This window comes from Chenopodium quinoa, unplaced genomic scaffold, assembly GCF_001683475.1.
Source record: "Chenopodium quinoa cultivar QQ74 unplaced genomic scaffold, ASM168347v1, whole genome shotgun sequence".
NCBI lineage: Eukaryota > Viridiplantae > Streptophyta > Magnoliopsida > Caryophyllales > Amaranthaceae > Chenopodium > Chenopodium quinoa.
The window spans coordinates 1,393,702-1,412,283 of NW_018743514.1; the positions used below are offsets into that span (position 1 = coordinate 1,393,702).

The 18,582-nt window shown below is 37.5% G+C and overlaps 1 protein-coding gene and 1 pseudogene across 1 annotated transcript; one reads left to right on the top strand and one right to left on the bottom strand.

Moving 5' to 3' along the window:
- The first annotated feature begins 146 nt into the window (after positions 1-146).
- On the top strand, positions 147-3,360 carry LOC110739876 (annotated as a pseudogene).
- A 51-nt stretch (positions 3,361-3,411) lies between these two features.
- Positions 3,412-13,578, bottom strand: LOC110739877. Its single transcript, XM_021920355.1, has 10 exons — positions 13,268-13,578; positions 12,298-12,517; positions 12,051-12,205; positions 11,792-11,937; positions 11,104-11,166; positions 10,919-11,011; positions 7,861-8,022; positions 6,818-6,909; positions 4,130-4,281; positions 3,412-3,971 (listed from the first exon to the last, which is right to left on the bottom strand). Exons 1-10 carry the CDS (start codon positions 13,353-13,355, stop codon positions 3,667-3,669), a joined length of 1,476 nt encoding a protein of 491 aa, XP_021776047.1. The 5' UTR covers positions 13,356-13,578; the 3' UTR covers positions 3,412-3,666.
- Between the last annotated feature and the right edge of the window lie 5,004 nt (positions 13,579-18,582).

Consider the following 18,582-nt stretch of genomic DNA (forward strand, 5'->3'; position numbering starts at 1 on the left):
GCATGTCATGATGACTTTTGGGTCATGATAATGTCTATTAGTCTAGATTTGCATGTTATGATAACTTTAGTGTCATGATTACTTTATTGACTTTAGAAAGTGTCATTGATTACTTTATTGATTTTAGAGACACATGCAAATAGGACGATAGAGGTGTCTCGTATATTCTTCTTCCTAAGTCATAATGATGATGGTGAATAATGAGATATAGGATTTGTACATAAAGTCTTCTCATGTTGATTGGATGGATAACTACGTAGTGTATCAGATCGGTGTTATCAGCATGAATTGACCCATTTTAATTGAAGGCTGAGATAATCTAGCCGATGCCCGCGATTCACTATGCCAGAAATTTGGCCATTTCTCTTTCAAAAACTCCAATTAAATTAATCCATCGTACTTTCTGTGTCTCCCAATATGATTTCCAACCTGGGTTTTCCACATTTCAACTATCAAACTTCAGCAACAATGAATCCCAGCTTTTGGGTTGTTTGGTTAATGGAAACTTACAGCATGCACGCCAACTGCTCGACGAAATGCCCCACAGAAGAAATCAGTCTTCAGTTGTTACATGGACGTCTCTGCTCACTAAATTCTCTAAAAGGGGTCTTCTTGACGAGGCTCGGACTTTGTTTGATATCATGCCAGAGAGAAATGTTGTTACTTGGAATGCTATGCTTTCTGGGTATGTGCAGAGTGGTAGGATTAGTGAGGCGTGTAAGCTTTTCGAGGCGATGCCGGTGAAGAATGTAGTGTCATGGACGTCAATGCTTTGTGGGTTGATGAGCTCTGGGATGGTTGAGAAAGGAAAGGCACTTTTTGAGGCGATGCCGGAGAGGAATGTTGTTAGTTGGAATTCAATGATTGTTGGGTTGGTAAAGAATGGGATTTGGAGGGGGGGAGATTGATGTTTGAGGCAATGCCAATTCGGGATTCGGTTTCTTGGAATGCAATGATTGGTGGTTATGCAGAGAATTGTATGATGGAGAAAGCCAGGGTATTGTTTGATCAAATGGTGGATAAGGATGTAAATGTAATTACATGGACTACATTGATATCTGGGTATTGCAGGGCTGGAGAAGTATGAATTGCCTATGATTTATTTCGTCGAATGCCTGGAAAGAATGTTGTTTCTTGGACAGCTATGGTTGGTGGATTTTCTTGGAATTCTTACTATGAAGAAGCTATATTGCTAGCCCTTGAAATGAGGAGGGTTGGGGTGAAACTGAACGACGAGACCTGTATTTCACTAGCCTATGCCTGTGCTGGGATCGGTTATCCTCGACTTGGTATGCAACTTCATGCTTTAATGATCACCAACAGTTTTGAATACCATGATAGTAGTGGACGGCTTTTAAATAGTCTGGTCTATATGTATTCTAGATATGGCTTAATGGAGTATGCTCGCTCTATCTTTGAGAAGAACAAAAGAAATTGGACGACACAATCCTGTAATGCTATAATCAGTGGTTATATTCAGATAGGAAAATTGGACAAGGCTGAGTATATCTTTAAGATTATGCCTATCCATGATAAAATTTCAGTGACTTCCATGATCAGAGGGTATTTTGATGTTGGTCAAGTAGCTAAGGCGCATGAACTGTTCAACAACATGACTGACAAGGATGACATTGCTTGGACAGTAATGATATCTGGGTGTGTCCAAAATGAGTTGTTTCTAGAAGCTATGAGTTTATTCTCAGAAATGTGGATGGAAGGTGTATTACCTATACAGTCTACGTACTCCACTCTTCTTGGAGCAGCTGGTGCAGCAGCTCACCTGGATCAAGGCAAGCAGTTGCATTGCTTATTAATTAAAACACAAATGAATATGGACTTAATACTTGAAAATTCACTTATCTCAATGTACGGAAAATGTGGTCAAGTAGGTGATGCTTACCAAATGTTCTCAAGCATGGCTTGTCATGATTTAGTTTCTTGGAATTCCATGATTATGAGTTTCTCGTTTCATGGACTGGCATATGAAGCTTTATCACTATTTAATAACATGACAAAAGAAAAGATAAAACCCAATTCTGTTACTTTCCTAGGAATTTTGTCTGCATGCAGCCACACAGGATTGATGAAAGAAGGTTGGCTTTTCTACAGAGCCATGAAAGAGGATTATGGAATTCAGCCTAATGTGGAACACTATATATGTATGATCAACCTCCTCGGACGTGCTGGGAAAGTTGAGGAAGCTGAACAATTGTGTTGAGTTTACCTCCTGAGCAAGGCGTTGCTATTTGGGGTGCATTGCTAGGTGTATGTGGAGTTAATGAGGGAAATGCCATTGTTGCTGGCCGTAATTTCCAGCGACTCCTTGAGCTAGATTCTACAAATGCAGCAGCTCACATTGCTCACTGCAACATGCTTGCCGCAGCTGGCCAGTATGGAGAAGAGAGACTATTAAGGAAGGAGATGAGATCAAACGGGATGAGAAAGGTTCCTGGATGTAGTTGGATATCAAGTGGGGAAAGAACTCATTTGTTCCTTTCAGGAGATGGAGCACAATTCTCGAGGTGATGAATTGTATCGTAACAGATGAAGTGTTGCGTGCATAATAACAATTGGATGAAAGTGTGTGTCTGCAGGAACTTCTCATACATTCTGGCTTGACTCTGTTATTCTGAGATAGAATATGCTTGTAGTAAGAAAAGTTACCCAAGCTTGAGGATGTCGATATGACTTGTACTAATAACAATTGTTCTATTTTTTTGCTACAACTAAACCTGCAATCGAATTATTTGCACACAGTTGAGGAGTTGAGAAGTGAGGATTAAGATGTAAGATCTACCATGTATATTGTGATTCATGAAACAAGAACCTCGTGTAAGGATGGATATTGCAGTGCAACGACCTGAATCAAGCGGACGTTCTTTGTCCTTGTTATTTGGAACTAGAGAAGTAGAGATGCAGTTGCGCATTTCATGGGAAAACTGTGTATATTTTGTGTGCCTGGTTGTATACTTGCATTCTCTCAATTTGCCTTCCGAATCTAACATTTGAAGAATTTGGTTTGCTGAAAAAGGAAAGAAAACGGGTCCCTCTACGTTTCCTTTCATTTTATATCCATATATGGGACATTCCCCAAGTTCAATGGAAACAGGAATACAAAAGTAATAGGTGGTGTTCCAGGAAGCAAGTTCAAAGAAAAATGATTGAAGTTTCACGATGATAAGATCAAGCGGGAAATGGAATGTTGTTTTAGTTGTTTTTAACAAAATAGCTAGTAAAACTCTAGAGTATGTTTGCAAAACTTTTTTAGAGTATGTCAAAAAAAATAAAATAAAAGACATACGGACTTACGAAGTACTTGAATTACAATTGACAATGACTACAAGGAAAAAAAGACCAAGAAATAGAACACAACAGAATGAGTATTATAAGGGTGAAAGGTACTATAAGCAATTAAACATAATGTACATCAATATTAATCGTCGCATGAAAATTGTCAATTACGCGTCAAATTACATCCAAACTATTTAGTTCATGACATTGACATCTTTACTCCTAATGTCCTAACCTATGCACCTCTACAATTTTTTTTCCCGCAAGGCACCTTCAAATAGTAACCCTGCAGCGACAAATCCCTATCTAAATATTGTTCTGGCTAATAAATTCAAAATTTCCTAGTCTATACATCCCTAAATCACGAACAGATTACTACCATTTGAATAAACCCATCCGAGGGCCATTATCAACAACTGTCTCATCGGTGGAATCTGAACCACTACCAATTGCTTCATCTGAGCTATCATCAGCTCGAATATGTATTCGATCTGCATTCTCAATCATCCATTCACTAAATTCTGGGCTAGAGGTCAATTCAGCCATAGCTTGCCTAGTTGATTCTCGTGTAAAATCTTCCCACTCCTTCTTGGACATCTTTTGTTTAGGCACCTTGTGGAAGCTTGAATAGTAATGCTTCTGAGCATTCACCCTCCTATTAGTAGAAGGTGATGTCAAACCTGTGACAGCCAAAAGTTCAAAGCATAAGAATTAAGAAGAATAAGAGGCTAATAATTTGTTAAACAATCAAATAAGTAACACTATTTGAGCCAAAAAAAATAACTTTATTTTTGGTAATCGTAAGCTAAAAGAAAATGAGATCGTGAAGATTCTTTACCTCTTACAGGAGAGTTCCTCCAGGTAGGTGCAGCATTGGGAGACTTCCACAACTTCCCTTGAGGACTAGTTTTTGTAGACCTCCTAAGAAATTCGGCACGACTGTGCCCAGGAGCCACCTTTCCAGCTTTTCTCCAATGAAAATTTATATCCCTACAAATGCATTAGTATGTAAGTAATACATGAAAATGTATTATGAAATAAGTAGAAGGATTTCACAAACATAATATAAAAGCAATCCAATTAGTCAAAAATACTGAAAAAGACTACCTTAATCCATTCCTAAAGTGGACAGCCAATATGTACTAAAGCCTACCCAGCTGGCACCAACACCCCACCCCACCCCACCCCCCCCCCCCCCCCTCTCTCTTCTTTAAAGAAGAAAAATGGCTATCAATTTTACCCACATCTATATAGTACTCCTTCCTTACCTAGGTACATTAAGTAGTTAGTTAATATTTGATTTAAGATTATTTTATAAAAATATAGCTTAATCATCCAAAATATTCTTCTTTATTAAATTTAAACATCTACACTGCTAATGTCTTCAGAGTTTTTCTTTTTTCCCTTTATATATATATATATATATATATATATATATATATATATATATATATATATTTATATATATATATATATTTATATATATATGGATATCATCAAGGGCTTTAAGGCAAAAATGGAAAAGTTCTAAGTTAAACTTACTGAACTTAAAATATAAATTCTTGGATCAAACAATATGAATAGAGCCATTAGGTCAAATCATGTAGTAGTTACTCAAAAACCATTAAAAGTTGAGCAAAATATGTAAAATATACCTAATTTACCATGTATAAACTGTATTATAATTTGTTACAAAAACTCGTCAATTTTCTATGTCTTTTGCTTTACCTTTTACTTTTACCTAGAGGTGTCAAAAACTTAACCGACCACCCCGACCCAATCTGACCCGAAAAAAACCTGATTTAGATTCCAACTTGTATGAACACAATAATTTAGCATGACTGAACTTTAAAATAGACCCAACCCGAGCACCCGAATTGAAAACCTCTAATAGTTTTTCCATGAGTGATACTAATGCTTAGTGTGACCAAATGCTTCTGGTCAGTTTAGCTAACCCAACTCCAACAGGTCACCACTAGCTTATGATAAATTTACCAGAACTCCCAAGACCAGCTGTAATGTTAACAGAATTCTTAATATATGGTGAATGATAATTGTGATTCTTGCAATACTAATAATTTGAGCTTCATGTTCTAAAATCAGGCTCTATAGAAACACATTCAACACACAACTTTTTCCTCTTCTATAGCAACAGTAATCAACTTTGTTGCTCCCATCAAAAGGTAATAAGGGGCCGTTTGGTTGACAGAAGGGAATCGGAATGGAATGAACAAAGGGAATGAAATGGAATGGAATGGCAAAGTGGAAAATTTGGAAGGTTGTTTGTTACAAAAACCAGGGAATCATTCCCTCCACCACAGCACCACCACCACAGCGCAGCTCCGACCGCCGCCGAACCCTCACAGACCTCCGCCGACCCATCCCCGAGCATCGCCGACCATCCAGCCCCCATCGCCGACCGTCAAACTCCCTCCCCGATGCTCCAGCCCCCTCCCCGATGCTCGAACTCCCTCGCCGACGGTCGCTGACCCCTCGCCGACCCTCCAGTCCCCCTCGCCGACGGTCGCTGACCACCACCGACCACAGCACCACCTCGAACTCCCTCCCCGATGCTCCAGCCCCGCTCCCCGACGCTCGATCTCCCTCCTCCACCACAGCACCACATCGCCGACCACTCCCCGGTGCTCGCCGAGCCTCCCCGACCACTCCCCGGTGCTCGCCGACAGTCGCCGTCCGACCACCACCGGCGTATATGGGTGTTAGTGTTAGGGTTAGGGTGGGTGGGGAATGGAATGGGAAAGTGGGGGGGGGGTGGGGAATGGGGAAGAGGGGTTTTAGGGTATTTTGAAAAATGAAATGGGGGAATGATTGAGGGAAAAAGTGGCAAACAAACAGGTTAAAAGGGAATGATTCCCATTCCCTTTCCTAAAACCAGCGAACCAAACGCACTCTAAGAGTCCCAACAATTCCAATATATTATTAGCAACACCTGTGGTGTACTCACATTCCTTAATAAAAAAAAATACTGATTTCCAAACATGCTAGACATATCCCTAATATATAATACGGACCATATCCTAAATGTGCACTCAATTACAAGGCATATCATTCTGCATAGCTATAAGGCCCTATTTAGAGGTTCACATAAATCATTTGGTGCAATTTGGATATTCTAATCACAATACAATTTGACATCCGAATAGCAACGAAGTAACCTTAAAGTTTTTTCAGGGCATAACTGCCATTATAGTATTCCTAAGTTAAACCATTTTCATGCACTTGTGCGCAATCTATCCCTGATTGTTTATATTTTCCCTCATCTACGTAGTCTTGTCCCCCACTCTCCCACAACATGCACATGAACACTGTCAGCATTCTATTTCTAAGATAAAACAATAACTATTTCCCCTAACCTATGTAGGGGTCCCTGACTCCCGCAACATGCACATGAACTCTGTCAAAACTCTATTTCTAAGCTAAAGCAGACATGTAAGACACCCCAAAGAATGCTTCTCTAGTAGTGGCAAAAAATTTTAGTAGGTTGGGCGTATTATGTTAAACATACCCAGAATCAGGCCACTTCATAGAAGAGATTAATGAGCACATCAACCAACACAGTACCACTGTTGCCCATGAGAACAAAGTATCAGGAGTGCCCTGCATGTAAAAAAGAAACAGTGTTATAGGAGAACAATCCCAACTGGCAATATGCTTGAACTTAAAAAGTAGTATCGATGTATCATCATTAAAATGTTGAAAGCTGACCAGCTCTTACGAGTCTTAACTCTACAAAACATCAGATGAATATATTCATATATCAATGCAAGCAAAGAGATGATTCACCCTCTATCAATTCAAGGTGGTATATGATAAGTTAAAGTGCTTTCCCCTGCCAATTTTGGAGACAAGACCGCCATCAATGCATCATGGAATTAATAAAAGTTAATCCCTTATGTAGAGACCATTCCATATTTCATTGTTACTAATAATGTCTAGAACATCTATTTCCCAACACTTTGCCCGTTTTTATTTTTTAATAATCGCAACAGGTATCATTTGCAAGCATTTTAAGGAAGATATTAGAAAAGATAAACAGACAAATTAGTTAAATTTACTTAAACACCGGTAAATGGGAAGAATTAGGAAACCAGTTTGAGTTGTTTTGATATATTTGTCCATTTATCTTCCATAAATTGTTTGCCACAGGGACATCATGAAATTATAAAAATATCGAGGAAGTAATTACAAGATAAAATTAAAGTATAGTTTAATTTTAAAAAAATAAATAAGATTTTTAATGGATTATATGAAGAGCCTAGTCGTCAAATCATGCAGCAATGGGCGGCCTACTGGCCACTACAGACCACGAAACACACATGGGATGGTGATTTCACAACTATGCAACTGTTATAGCAACCACAACTGTCAGTGCAAAATTTTTGAAGCTGAGCACACCGAAAAATCATTGTCAATGCAAGAAGTTCCTATCCCCTTTCTGGTATGATATATAGATGGGTGCCAATTAAATCTCATGTGACCTTACATGACAACAGTACCTATTTTATTGAATCATATAATTGAAATCATTGTAGCAAAATTAAAGGTTACCTGAAGAATAAATGTACTCGCAATAATTCGCATTGCCCATTTCACAAATTGAGCAACTCCAACATCAACACTTCCATCATCTGATATAACAAATCTTCGCACAATCCAGTAACCCAATGCAGCTCCCGCAAGAACAACACCAACTAATAGAAAAATGGATACCTGCACCAAAAGGATTTACACAAACACTTTATCTAGTTTCAAGAGACAAAGAAGAATTTTTCAGTAACTTATGCTTGCCTCTATGCCTCCTACAAACAATAATAAAATTTGCAAAAGAAATAAAATAAAAAAAAATAAAAAAAAAATCCAGATATCAGCTTGAGTACAAATCTCAAACCAAATTTCCAATTATTTACAACAACCATAATACTTATATCTCTAATCTCTAGATTTGAGAACACTCGATTCAGCATATACTATTCTGACTTCTCTAATGTGCTTATATCATTGCCTTCAATGAATATTCTCCTTTTATTACAATTCATATTTAATTGCAACAAACAATCAAATGTTACTCCACTGTTGAAGATTTAGAGATAGGTAATACAAAGTACATTTCATAAAAATAGCAAGTCATATGAAAGGAAGAAAGTATAGAAGATGCTAAAGATGCATATACAGCATAAGTCACTTAGCAAAATGTAAACATGGTCTATTAATTACCAACTTAGAGCTACCTAATCTACAATTCTCCTAAATCTGCCACAATTACAATAATTTTATTGCATTGGCCCTAGTATTATATTTCAAAACTAGGATGCTGTTATGACACCAATAAAATTTGAATATGAGTGCACGACTAATATACTACTAATACGCCCTCTAACGTTTGATACTAGATAGTTGTCATAGTAATTGATGGAAGAATAAGTGGTACATAATTTATTGTGATGTTCCCCGCTAGTTCTTTAGCATTTAGTTAGTACTACCAACTAAGAACCACTTAATTTTGTGGCATAACTAATGCTTTCAATATATACTTCACTTAGACTGTACACATTTGCCAATGCATAACTTTGGCCATTAATATAGTGAATTTTTTGTAAGTAAAATTATAAACACCTGATATTTTGAAGATATCTATTGAAACGAATACAACATGATTTACAATTAATATAATGTTACCATATAACTAGTGATAGTCAAAGTGGAGCATGTAAATAGTATCAAACGTTACAAAAGGTACAAGCCACACACAGTGGCGTATCCAGGATTTTATGTATGGGGGTACGAAATTAAGCTTAAGAAAAAATCAAAGTAATATATGGAGTATTATCGTTTTTACCAACTAAAATTTGGGTTGTTAATTAATTTCACTACTATTGTATTAGTCTTTGCAGGTATAGTATTCCATCCTCCGGCAACAAGATCTATAAATTAGTAAATAAATATTTCCTTCAAAACTGAGTATATAAAAAAATTTGTGCGTGAAAAATAGAATTATCTAAGATACCTGTTTTCTGTGACAACAAGTCTCTTTGGTAAGAAAATACTAGTTACTCATACAGTGGCGGAAAGTTCAAGAACATGTGATTATGAATAAAATCTAAGAGACCCAAGTTTTTAATATCGGGTCTCTTTGATTTTAGCAAAAAAAACACGCAGACTTGGTTTGGTGTCTGAGGTTGTTTATATGGCAGCACCTAAGAGACTTGTTATAAGATAAAAGCGGTCTCTTTAATAACAGTATTTTTTTTGGGTGGAATGGGGGTACAGATGTACCTCTGAGCACCCCCCTGGGTCTGCCAATGGCTGCACCACTAAAAAAAACCGGAGCACGTATCGGTATCGTATATGGATCTGAAATAACACCAATTTTATGGATGGAAGATTTTAAGCGGATTTGATATGGATTATGATGGAGGATAAATATCTAGGTGAAATCACGATGACTTAAGTTTCGTTTGGTTGACATAGGAAATGAGTTCCATAGGAAATTATACTTCATGGGAAGTAATTTCCCTCGTCCATTTCCTAGGAATTGACTGAACTTTGTTTGGTTGATAATATAGGAACTAAGATTCCCTAGGAGCTTATTTCCTATGCTTCCTGTATTAGTTAGCTTGATTATATTTTATCTAGGTTAACAAATTGGAGAGAGAAAGAAAGAGACTAAATTATAGTGATAATAATGCAAGTAGGCCCCACAATAATCATGGGAAATGTGACTTACCAAGGGGGGCTTGGTAAGTGATTTCCCATGTTTCATGGGAATTGAAACTTCCCTTGGAATTTACATTTCCCCCAATTTGATAAATTTGTGTCAACCAAACAACACATGCTATATCCATTTCCTAAGAAATAGAATTTCCAATGTCTTTTACATCCAACCAAAAAACACCTTAGATGTTCCAAGTTTGAAATCTTAATAAGATAAAGAACGCAATTACACAAAGATAAAACCACACAGAGAAGTGTGGTTTTACATTAACCTCTCTGTGTGGTTTTACATTAACCTTTGTCTTATAAGCCGAAAATCTAGAATATTGCTATAAAATAAGATAATAAAATAAATAACGAATCAAAGCCAACAATTAATTGTCTTCTATAAATTTATAAAATTCAGTTAAACAATTAACTTTGGGTCAACTTATTGTTCCTGTAAATATAAAGAATTACAGAAATAATAACTAGAACAAAAACAATAACAGTCAGAGCAATAACAATAAAACCAGCCTGAAAAAGAATAACAATAATAAAGTTCATCAGATCAGAATGGACAAAGGTAATACTAGGTCAGAGAAGTTCTAAAAGAGGAATGCTTCCACATATAAGAGCACAAATAAGATTTTCATCAATAAAACAGTACATAGGACAGCAAAAATTGGTAGCCTTTTCACTTAATTTTAAATTTGGGGGGGTGGGGGTGGTGAGGGGCGCTTTAGCCAGTCATGTCCTCAATACCTATTTAGTTACTATGTTTGTTTGGATTCCAGATCTTATCATGGCCCCCTCCACCAGATTCTCTGTCCATGCAGGTGCTTCACTGGTGTGGGAAGATAATAACAACATTTAAACCATACTTATAAAATTGATCAATGAAAAAAGAGCTTACCGGATTGTGCATCTCCTCACTCAAGCCAAAATTCACAAGAATGGAATTCACAAGCATTGAAAACTGATGCAAGAGAAAGGACCCAGCTCCCAGCTGATTCAAGGCAGAAAACAGATAATGAAGTAAGTTGTTGTCCACAGGAAGGCTTCTAAAACAAAGATTGGAAATTGGATACAAACACTTACCAGTGATCCATATATAGTCAGATAAAAGAAATTTTTGCGGCCTGTTGGCAATAATTTCATCCCCTGCACACCAGGCATATATAGATGTAAGAAGACAAGATAAAATAGTTATAAGATAATATTCGAAGTAAAGCACAGAACCATAAACCATGGTATAGCTCAAAAAAAAAAAAAAAAAAAAAAAAAAAAAGAAACATTAATCACCTAATTCTATCAAGTGTCAGAACCAAATAATCACAGCTTAGATAAAATAATGAGTTAAGCAGTTTCATACTACTTAATATTTGGTAGAGGCTTACAGCAACCTTTTGTCCATAAACAGAAAAAAAGAAAGACTATAATTGGTCATTTTAGCATTAAGGTCAGATACATTTTTCTGACAAGAACAAAGTCAGAGACAAAATAAGCTAATTTGTAAAAAGATAGGTGATAAAGAGCCATCTGACAAGTATTCAGATATGGGAGTGCTTGTTGATAACTTATGGATTATAATGCACAACAGCACAAGGAAAAAGCTTAATCGAAATGAGACTAAAATCACATATATCCCCACCAGAAAGAGAAGCCAATATGCAAAAATAGAGTTATTACACCACATTGTCAAGTATATATGATCATATATAAATTCAATGGAAACGTGCCTCAGGGAATGAAGTGCAAAATAACAGCTAAAAGAGAGAATTAGTACCTGGAAGAGAATGATTAGGACAACAAGTAGTATCCCAATAGCCATTGTACTGCTATAGTAAAAAGGCACCCAACTGCTAACAATTGGTGCAACAAATAATAGAATGATTCCAAATGCAAGACTGAACAGACGCCAGCGTTGGAATTCTGCAAGCACAACCAAAATATAGAATCCATAATTAATAACCAAAAGTGGAGGAGGGGTAGAGAATATATACAACAAAAGTAAGAAATGTATTAGGGGTAAAAGAGTGCTCAACCTTCTGCGGCTGAGACTGTGACTGAACCCGATATATCACGAAACTTCACATCAATGTATTTATCTTCATAGGGAGAAATTATAGAGCCCCATAACCCATTGTGGACGGGTTTCCATGCGTCCTTTTCACACTGACACATTCCAATTGAAACATTCCTGCAAAGACATTATAAAACATGAGTACCACTAAAATTTTGCAACATTTAATTCAGACGAAGTACAAAAGAAAGATATCATTATCCACTTACTTATGCAGGCATATGTGAATTCTGTTGTGTAACCTCTCAGGAATGACTACAGAAGGTGCCACTGTAAGACGAATTGAGCTTGCATATCTCTCAAGTTTAATTCTTGAGCAAGGAACAACGTGAACACGCTCACATGATAATACTTCTTTACTGTCTTTAGGCACATAGCCCTGCAAGGTGACAGGTTTGATTACGAGATGTGGAGTCTCCAAACCGATAGCTGCAGCAAAATAAAACCAGGCTTAGAACACTCCCACAAATGTTCATTGATAACAGTAAAAAATATGTAAACACACTAATCAAAAAATCAACAACTTGTATTCATGTTGTTAGTGACTATCAGATAAAGCTAAGCTTATAAGCCACATTATAATTTTGTTGTCAAACCATGTAAGCTTCGACAATTCATTTCCATCGCCATATCATAGTGATAAAATCAAAGTTAAATCAACAATGCTAACAAAAAACTTATAAATAAATCTAGTATTTTTCACATTGTAGCTCAATACCTACAAATTTTGCAAGATTCAATAGACAAAGTTATTGAGACATAATCACCACCAAAGTCTAATGCAACCTTTTGATTAAGACAAAAGCAAACAACAAGCAATTATAACTTCATACACTTCTCAAATCTTTCCACTCTACGAAATTAAACCCACACACCCAATACCCAAATAAGACAACTGCCTCTATTATTAGATACCCTTTTCTTCCAATCATCAATAACAACAAAAAGTTACCCTTTTCTTCCTATTAACATTTACAAATAAAATTTCAACTTTACATGCATAAATTAATTAAAAACAACCAAAATGATTGTTCATCAAATTCAAACATCTAATTAGCAAAATAAAAGTTTCCCAGAAATCAAAATACAACCAACAGAAACCCTAATCAGCGCAAATCAAATTAACATTGAAAAAAAAAAAAACAAAATTAGGGAAAATTAAAGTGAGAAAGAACATACTTTGGATTGAAGAGTCTAAGCAGGAGCAGAAGAATGTTGAGAGAAAAAGTATGAGAAAGAAGAGATGAACTTTAGAGGAAAACTCCATTGTTCTCGTCTTTCACAGCTTAGTTCTCACGCATCTCTCTCGTTCTCTCTCTTCTTGTGTTAATGGTGAGAGAAGGAAAGGGAAGAAGAAGAAGAAAGCGCGGTTGAATGAAGAATTGAAAGAAAGCCCAAAATCCAAAGTTGGAGGTTCAATTAAGTTTTCTGGGGGGTTTTATATGGGACGTTTTACCAAATTGAGCTTTAAACGGAAACTATTTACGAAAATGGTTGCGTGGCAAAACTATTTACCAAACTAAGCTTCCAGCATAAAATGCTGTCCGAGACAGCGTTTTATGCTCTGGTATAACGCTGTCTCTGACAGCGTTTTTACCTTTTGTATTTTTTTAAAAAAAATTATTAACAATTGTATGTTGAACATAAAACGCTGTCCCAGACAACGTTTTACCTTCTGTATTTTTTTAAATTCAGTAGGGCATAAAACGCTGTCTCGGACAGCGTTTTATCCTTGGGTTTTTTTAAAAAAAAATTCAATGGGTAAAACGCTGTCCGGGACAGCGTTTCATGGCCATATATCAGTATGTTCACTTCAGCAGAATGCGCAAGAACTCAACCTCAACCTCAACGCTTTCCCTCCTCCCTCTCACACTAAACCACGACCGTACTCAAACACCCGCATTGCCGCCGCCGCCCACCCTTGCGCCACCGCTGCTGCCGCCACCTTGCTGCTGCCCTCCTCCCTCTCACACTCACTCACTCAATTTCGTGGTTAGCCCTAAACTGAATTTAGTGTAATTGCATAGTTATTGTGGTTAATTATTGTGAATTGTATGTAATTGCTCTTACTTGTTGTTAATTCATGTCAATTGCATGTAATTGTTGCTAATTATTAATGAAAATGTGGTACATTGTTGATAATTATTGATGGTGATGTGGTACATTGTTATTGAAATTGTTCATGACATTGGTGAAGTTGATGATGGTGAAAATGTTGAAATTATTGAAATAGTTTAGGTTGAAATTGTTGAAATAATTCAAATTGTTCATGAAATTGTTGAAATTGGTGAAGTTGTTGAAAGTGAAGTTGTTATAGGTGAGAAGAGTCTTATTTCAGTGTTGATAATTTACCTCGCTCTAGATTTCGATAATCCTAAAATGTGTTTTGGTTATGTAGAATATGGCGTCACAAAATGTAGTTTTGTTATGCCGGTGGGGAGGAGAAATGCTGTTTGATGGACCCCGGGTCGAGTATAGTGGGGGAAATATGGAACCACTAACACTAGAACCGAACATGACTATGAATGATTTGATGAATGAGGTTCATAGTAGTATTGGTTCAGACCCGATGACCGTTGACGTACACATTAAAATGAGGTTTGAGACCGGCAATGGGGTTCAAGTGTTACCGGTTTCTACGAATAAGCATGTGACAGCTCTAAGGAACGTTGTTGCAATGAAGGGTGTTCCCACTGAAATATATGTGGAAACGGTGCCTATATGTACCCAACAAAGTACTCGGCCAGAACAACAATCTACACGTATTTCTGGGTACAACACAGAGCCCTTTCAAGTGCCGTCACACGACATTCCATCAACTGAATATGGGATGGGATCTTTCAGTCGAATGCTGCACGACGATCAATTTGACATGCCATTTAGTTCTCATATTGCTTCACCTGTACATGGGGGGGCATATTTTGCATTGACTGGCGAAGCTGGGCCTTCGACATCAAACACCGTCACACCTACAGCGATGCAATTGCATAGTTATTCGCCTACGCAAGATGATGTCCCGTACCGGAGGGCATGGTATGCAAAGGGGAAAGCAATAGCTGATATTTACGGTGATTGGGAGAGTTCTTACGGCAGACTTCCGCACTTCATGCAAGCCCTCCAACAGTCAAACCCGGGAACGTGTGTTGTGTGGAAGTACAAAGCGTTGGTTGACGGTGTTTACTACAGCAACATGGAAGTGTTTGAAAGAGTGTTTTGGGCGTTTGGCCCTTGTATCGACGGTTTTAAACATTGTATGTCAGTTATCTGTATCGATGGGACGCACTTGTACGGGAAGTACAAAGGAACACTGTTGGTTGCTACAAGTGTTGATGCAAACTTCCAAGTATTTCCTCTAGCATTTGCGTTGGTTGAGGGGGAAAACACCTCCAGCTGGTCTTGGTTCCTGGGTTGCATTCGGGTTCATGTCACTCAACGAGATGGCCTTTGTGTTATATCTGACCGACATCCTGGGATCATTGCAGCAATGACTGATCCGAACGTTGGATTTACCGAGCCGCGAGCCTATCACAGATTTTGTGTTCGCCACATAGCTTCTAACTTGAAGACTCACGTGCGACGAAACGACATGAGAGATATGTTCAAGGCTACGGCGTACCAAAGGCAGGAAAGAAAACTACACGGCGATCTGTGTTTCATTAGTGAGGCGTGTAACAAGGCAATGGAGTACATTGTTCAAATTCCGTTCACCATGTGGTCCCTCTTTCACGACGCTGGACGTAGATACGGGATTTGCACTACTAACTTCTCTGAGACATTCAACAACGTGTTGAAGGGAGCACGGTTTCTACCGATCATGTCCCTAGTCGAGTTAACTTTTCATAGAGTTAACAAATATTTCACTTTGAGAAGGGAGTCTTCTGAGGCAAGATTTGAACAGGGACTTGCATACCCCCCCAAGGTCACTGCCATTCTAGAGAAGAACACCGCAAAAGCCAGATATCACAGAGCGGATGCGTATAACCGTCGATTGCATATTTACCAAGTTACAACAGAAAGGGGAGACCGACTTGGTAGTAAAGGAGGCCATAAACATACTGTTAACTTTCAGTTAAGAACGTGTACCTGCAACAAACCTACGATATTTCACCTCCCATGTTCTCACGTTCTAGCCGTATGTGCAACGTACTCACTATCAGAGCGGCCGTGGGTTGACCCGGTGCTGCAATCGGAGGCATACACGAGCACATACGCGCCGCAATTCTGGCCAATCCCTTGCGAGACAACCTGGACGCCCTATAACGGTCCCAGAATCATTCCCGACGGGAGCATGTTGCGTGGAATAGGGCGACCAAGGTCAAAGCGCATACGTAATGAAATGGATGAGACTAACCGGCCCGCGAGCAAATGTAGTCGTTGTCACGTTCAGGGCCATAACCGGGCAACGTGTCCATCGAGACCCTCAGAGGACCCATGACTGTTAACTGAAATTCGTTGTAATCGTAGATGGAGGAATTATTTTGTAATAGAAAATTTTGATTTAATAACATTTGGAACATTTTGATTTAATAACATTTGGAACATTTGATCGTTAACATTTTGGTTAATTGCTAATGCGTTAACTCTGTTGGGATTTGTTAAATTGCATGTGAACAGATACGATGGACGGTAGGGCTGTGGAGCTGGCTGTTGTGGTGGCTGTTGGAGGACTGCAGCATGCAAGCTGTTTGCTGAAGCTTGTTTTCTGCCTGGATGCTGGTTGCTGTTTCCAGCAGAAAAGCGCTGTCTGAGACAGCGCTTTATGTTCAAGCATAACGCGCTGTCTGAGACAGCGTTTTATGTTCAAGCATAAAGCGCTGTCTGAGACAGCGCTTTATGTTGAACATATAAAATAGTTGTAGTTGAATTTTTTTAAAAAAAAACCCAAGGATAAAACGCTGTCCGAGACAGCGTTTTATGCCCTACTGAATTTAAAAAAATACAGAAGGTAAAACGCTGTCCGAGACAGCGATTTACCCTGGAAGCTTAGTTTGGTAAATAGTTTTGCCACGCTACCATTTTTGTCAATAGTTTCCGTTTAAAGCTCAATTTGGTAAAACGTCCTTTTATATGTGGGTCAACCAGTCGTCTTTACTTAGATTCGTGTCTACGCTTTTTGTTCCCTGTATTGACCACGTCTATCTACTGTAGGCCAATCGATCAGATAGGTAAATAAAAAAGACCCTAGAGACAATTTGGTAAAAAAAAAAAAAAAAAAAATCGATGATAATACAATTTGGTAAAAAAATGAATCTCATCATTTAGACCAAAATATCTATTTTTTTCTTCCGACAAAGTCTTTAAATTTGCTAATCAATTCGTTATTGTATTTTTTTTTAAAATTATTTTCCTAATTTAAAAATTAAGTTAATATGTCTTCTCCTTATATTTTGCTAAATCTCGATATCAAATTTATTTCCAACCCCTTTCTTAAAAAAAAATCGATAATAAAGGGTAGGAAAATACGTGAAAAATAATATTTAAACAATAATTTTTATTCAAATTGTTAATTCTGAAAAAGAGGTTGGAAAATTAGGTAAAAAAATCATGAAAACGAACTAAATTAAGCATTTACGAGTAGTTTGTCGGAAATTTAGTATATTTTGGGTTAGTTTTTTTTTTACCAAATTGTCGTCGGGGCTATTTTATTTATCAAACTATCGCTAAGGGTCTTTTTTATTTACCAGTTTGGTCAATTGGCCATCTACTGTATCAATAATTAATAAGAATAACCCAAATTTTGCCTCATTCTCCCAAAATAATCCAACCTTTGATTAATCCTGAATAATTTTAAGTTTAGTACTCCATCCGTTTTATATTAATCGTAACACTTTGACCATCACACATGCCAATGCACAACTTTGACCATTAATATATTTTTTTTACCTTTAATATTTGTAATTATATATTACTCTGTATTAAGAAGTATAAAAGTTGATATAATAAAAATATATTTAAAGACTAATCCAAAAATATTGCACATGTCAATATATGATTGGAAAACTTGATAAATATAATACCAATTTTTTCCCGTTTGCTTAAAATAATTCTAATTATGGATTATTTTAAAGTAATTCGAACTTTAGGGGTCGTTCTCTTTAATTGGTCCCAACCGGTAACCTAATCTGTTGTCACAGGTTATGAGAAACGTGTCTCTACATAATTGTTTGAAAATAAATTAAAAAAAAATGGGAAAAAGAAAACTCAGCCCAACCCTCACGGCCACCCTCCCCGGCAGCAGCCCTCCCATCCCCTCTCACCCTTCTGACAACCACCTGATTCCCCCCACCAAAATCGCCCCCTCCCTATAATCTACCCCGATTCCACTGCCAACCTCTAAAACCACCCCCTTTTCTTTCCCCCAACCCCGGAAACCACCCTTCTCCCTTTCTCTAGTGTTGAACAGCCCAATAAACGGTGGTGACATGTGTCCCTTAAAACCAATCACGTAGTAACATGTGTCCCTTAAACAAAAAAAATTGACAATATTGGTAAAA

What these genes read in the sequence shown, in the direction of transcription:
- LOC110739877 (XM_021920355.1), bottom strand. Translation starts at nt 13,355, where the DNA reads ATGGAGTTTTCCTCTAAAGTTCATCTCTTCTTTCTCATACTTTTTCTC. An exon ending in TCCTAATCATTCTCTTCCAG is followed by an intron (nt 11,167 to 11,791) that starts GTACTAATTCTC and finishes CCTGGTGTGCAG; the next exon opens with GGGATGAAATTATTGCCAAC. An exon ending in GAGGAACTCTCCTGTAAGAG is followed by an intron (nt 3,972 to 4,129) that starts GTAAAGAATCTT and finishes TGGCTGTCACAG; the next exon opens with GTTTGACATCACCTTCTACT.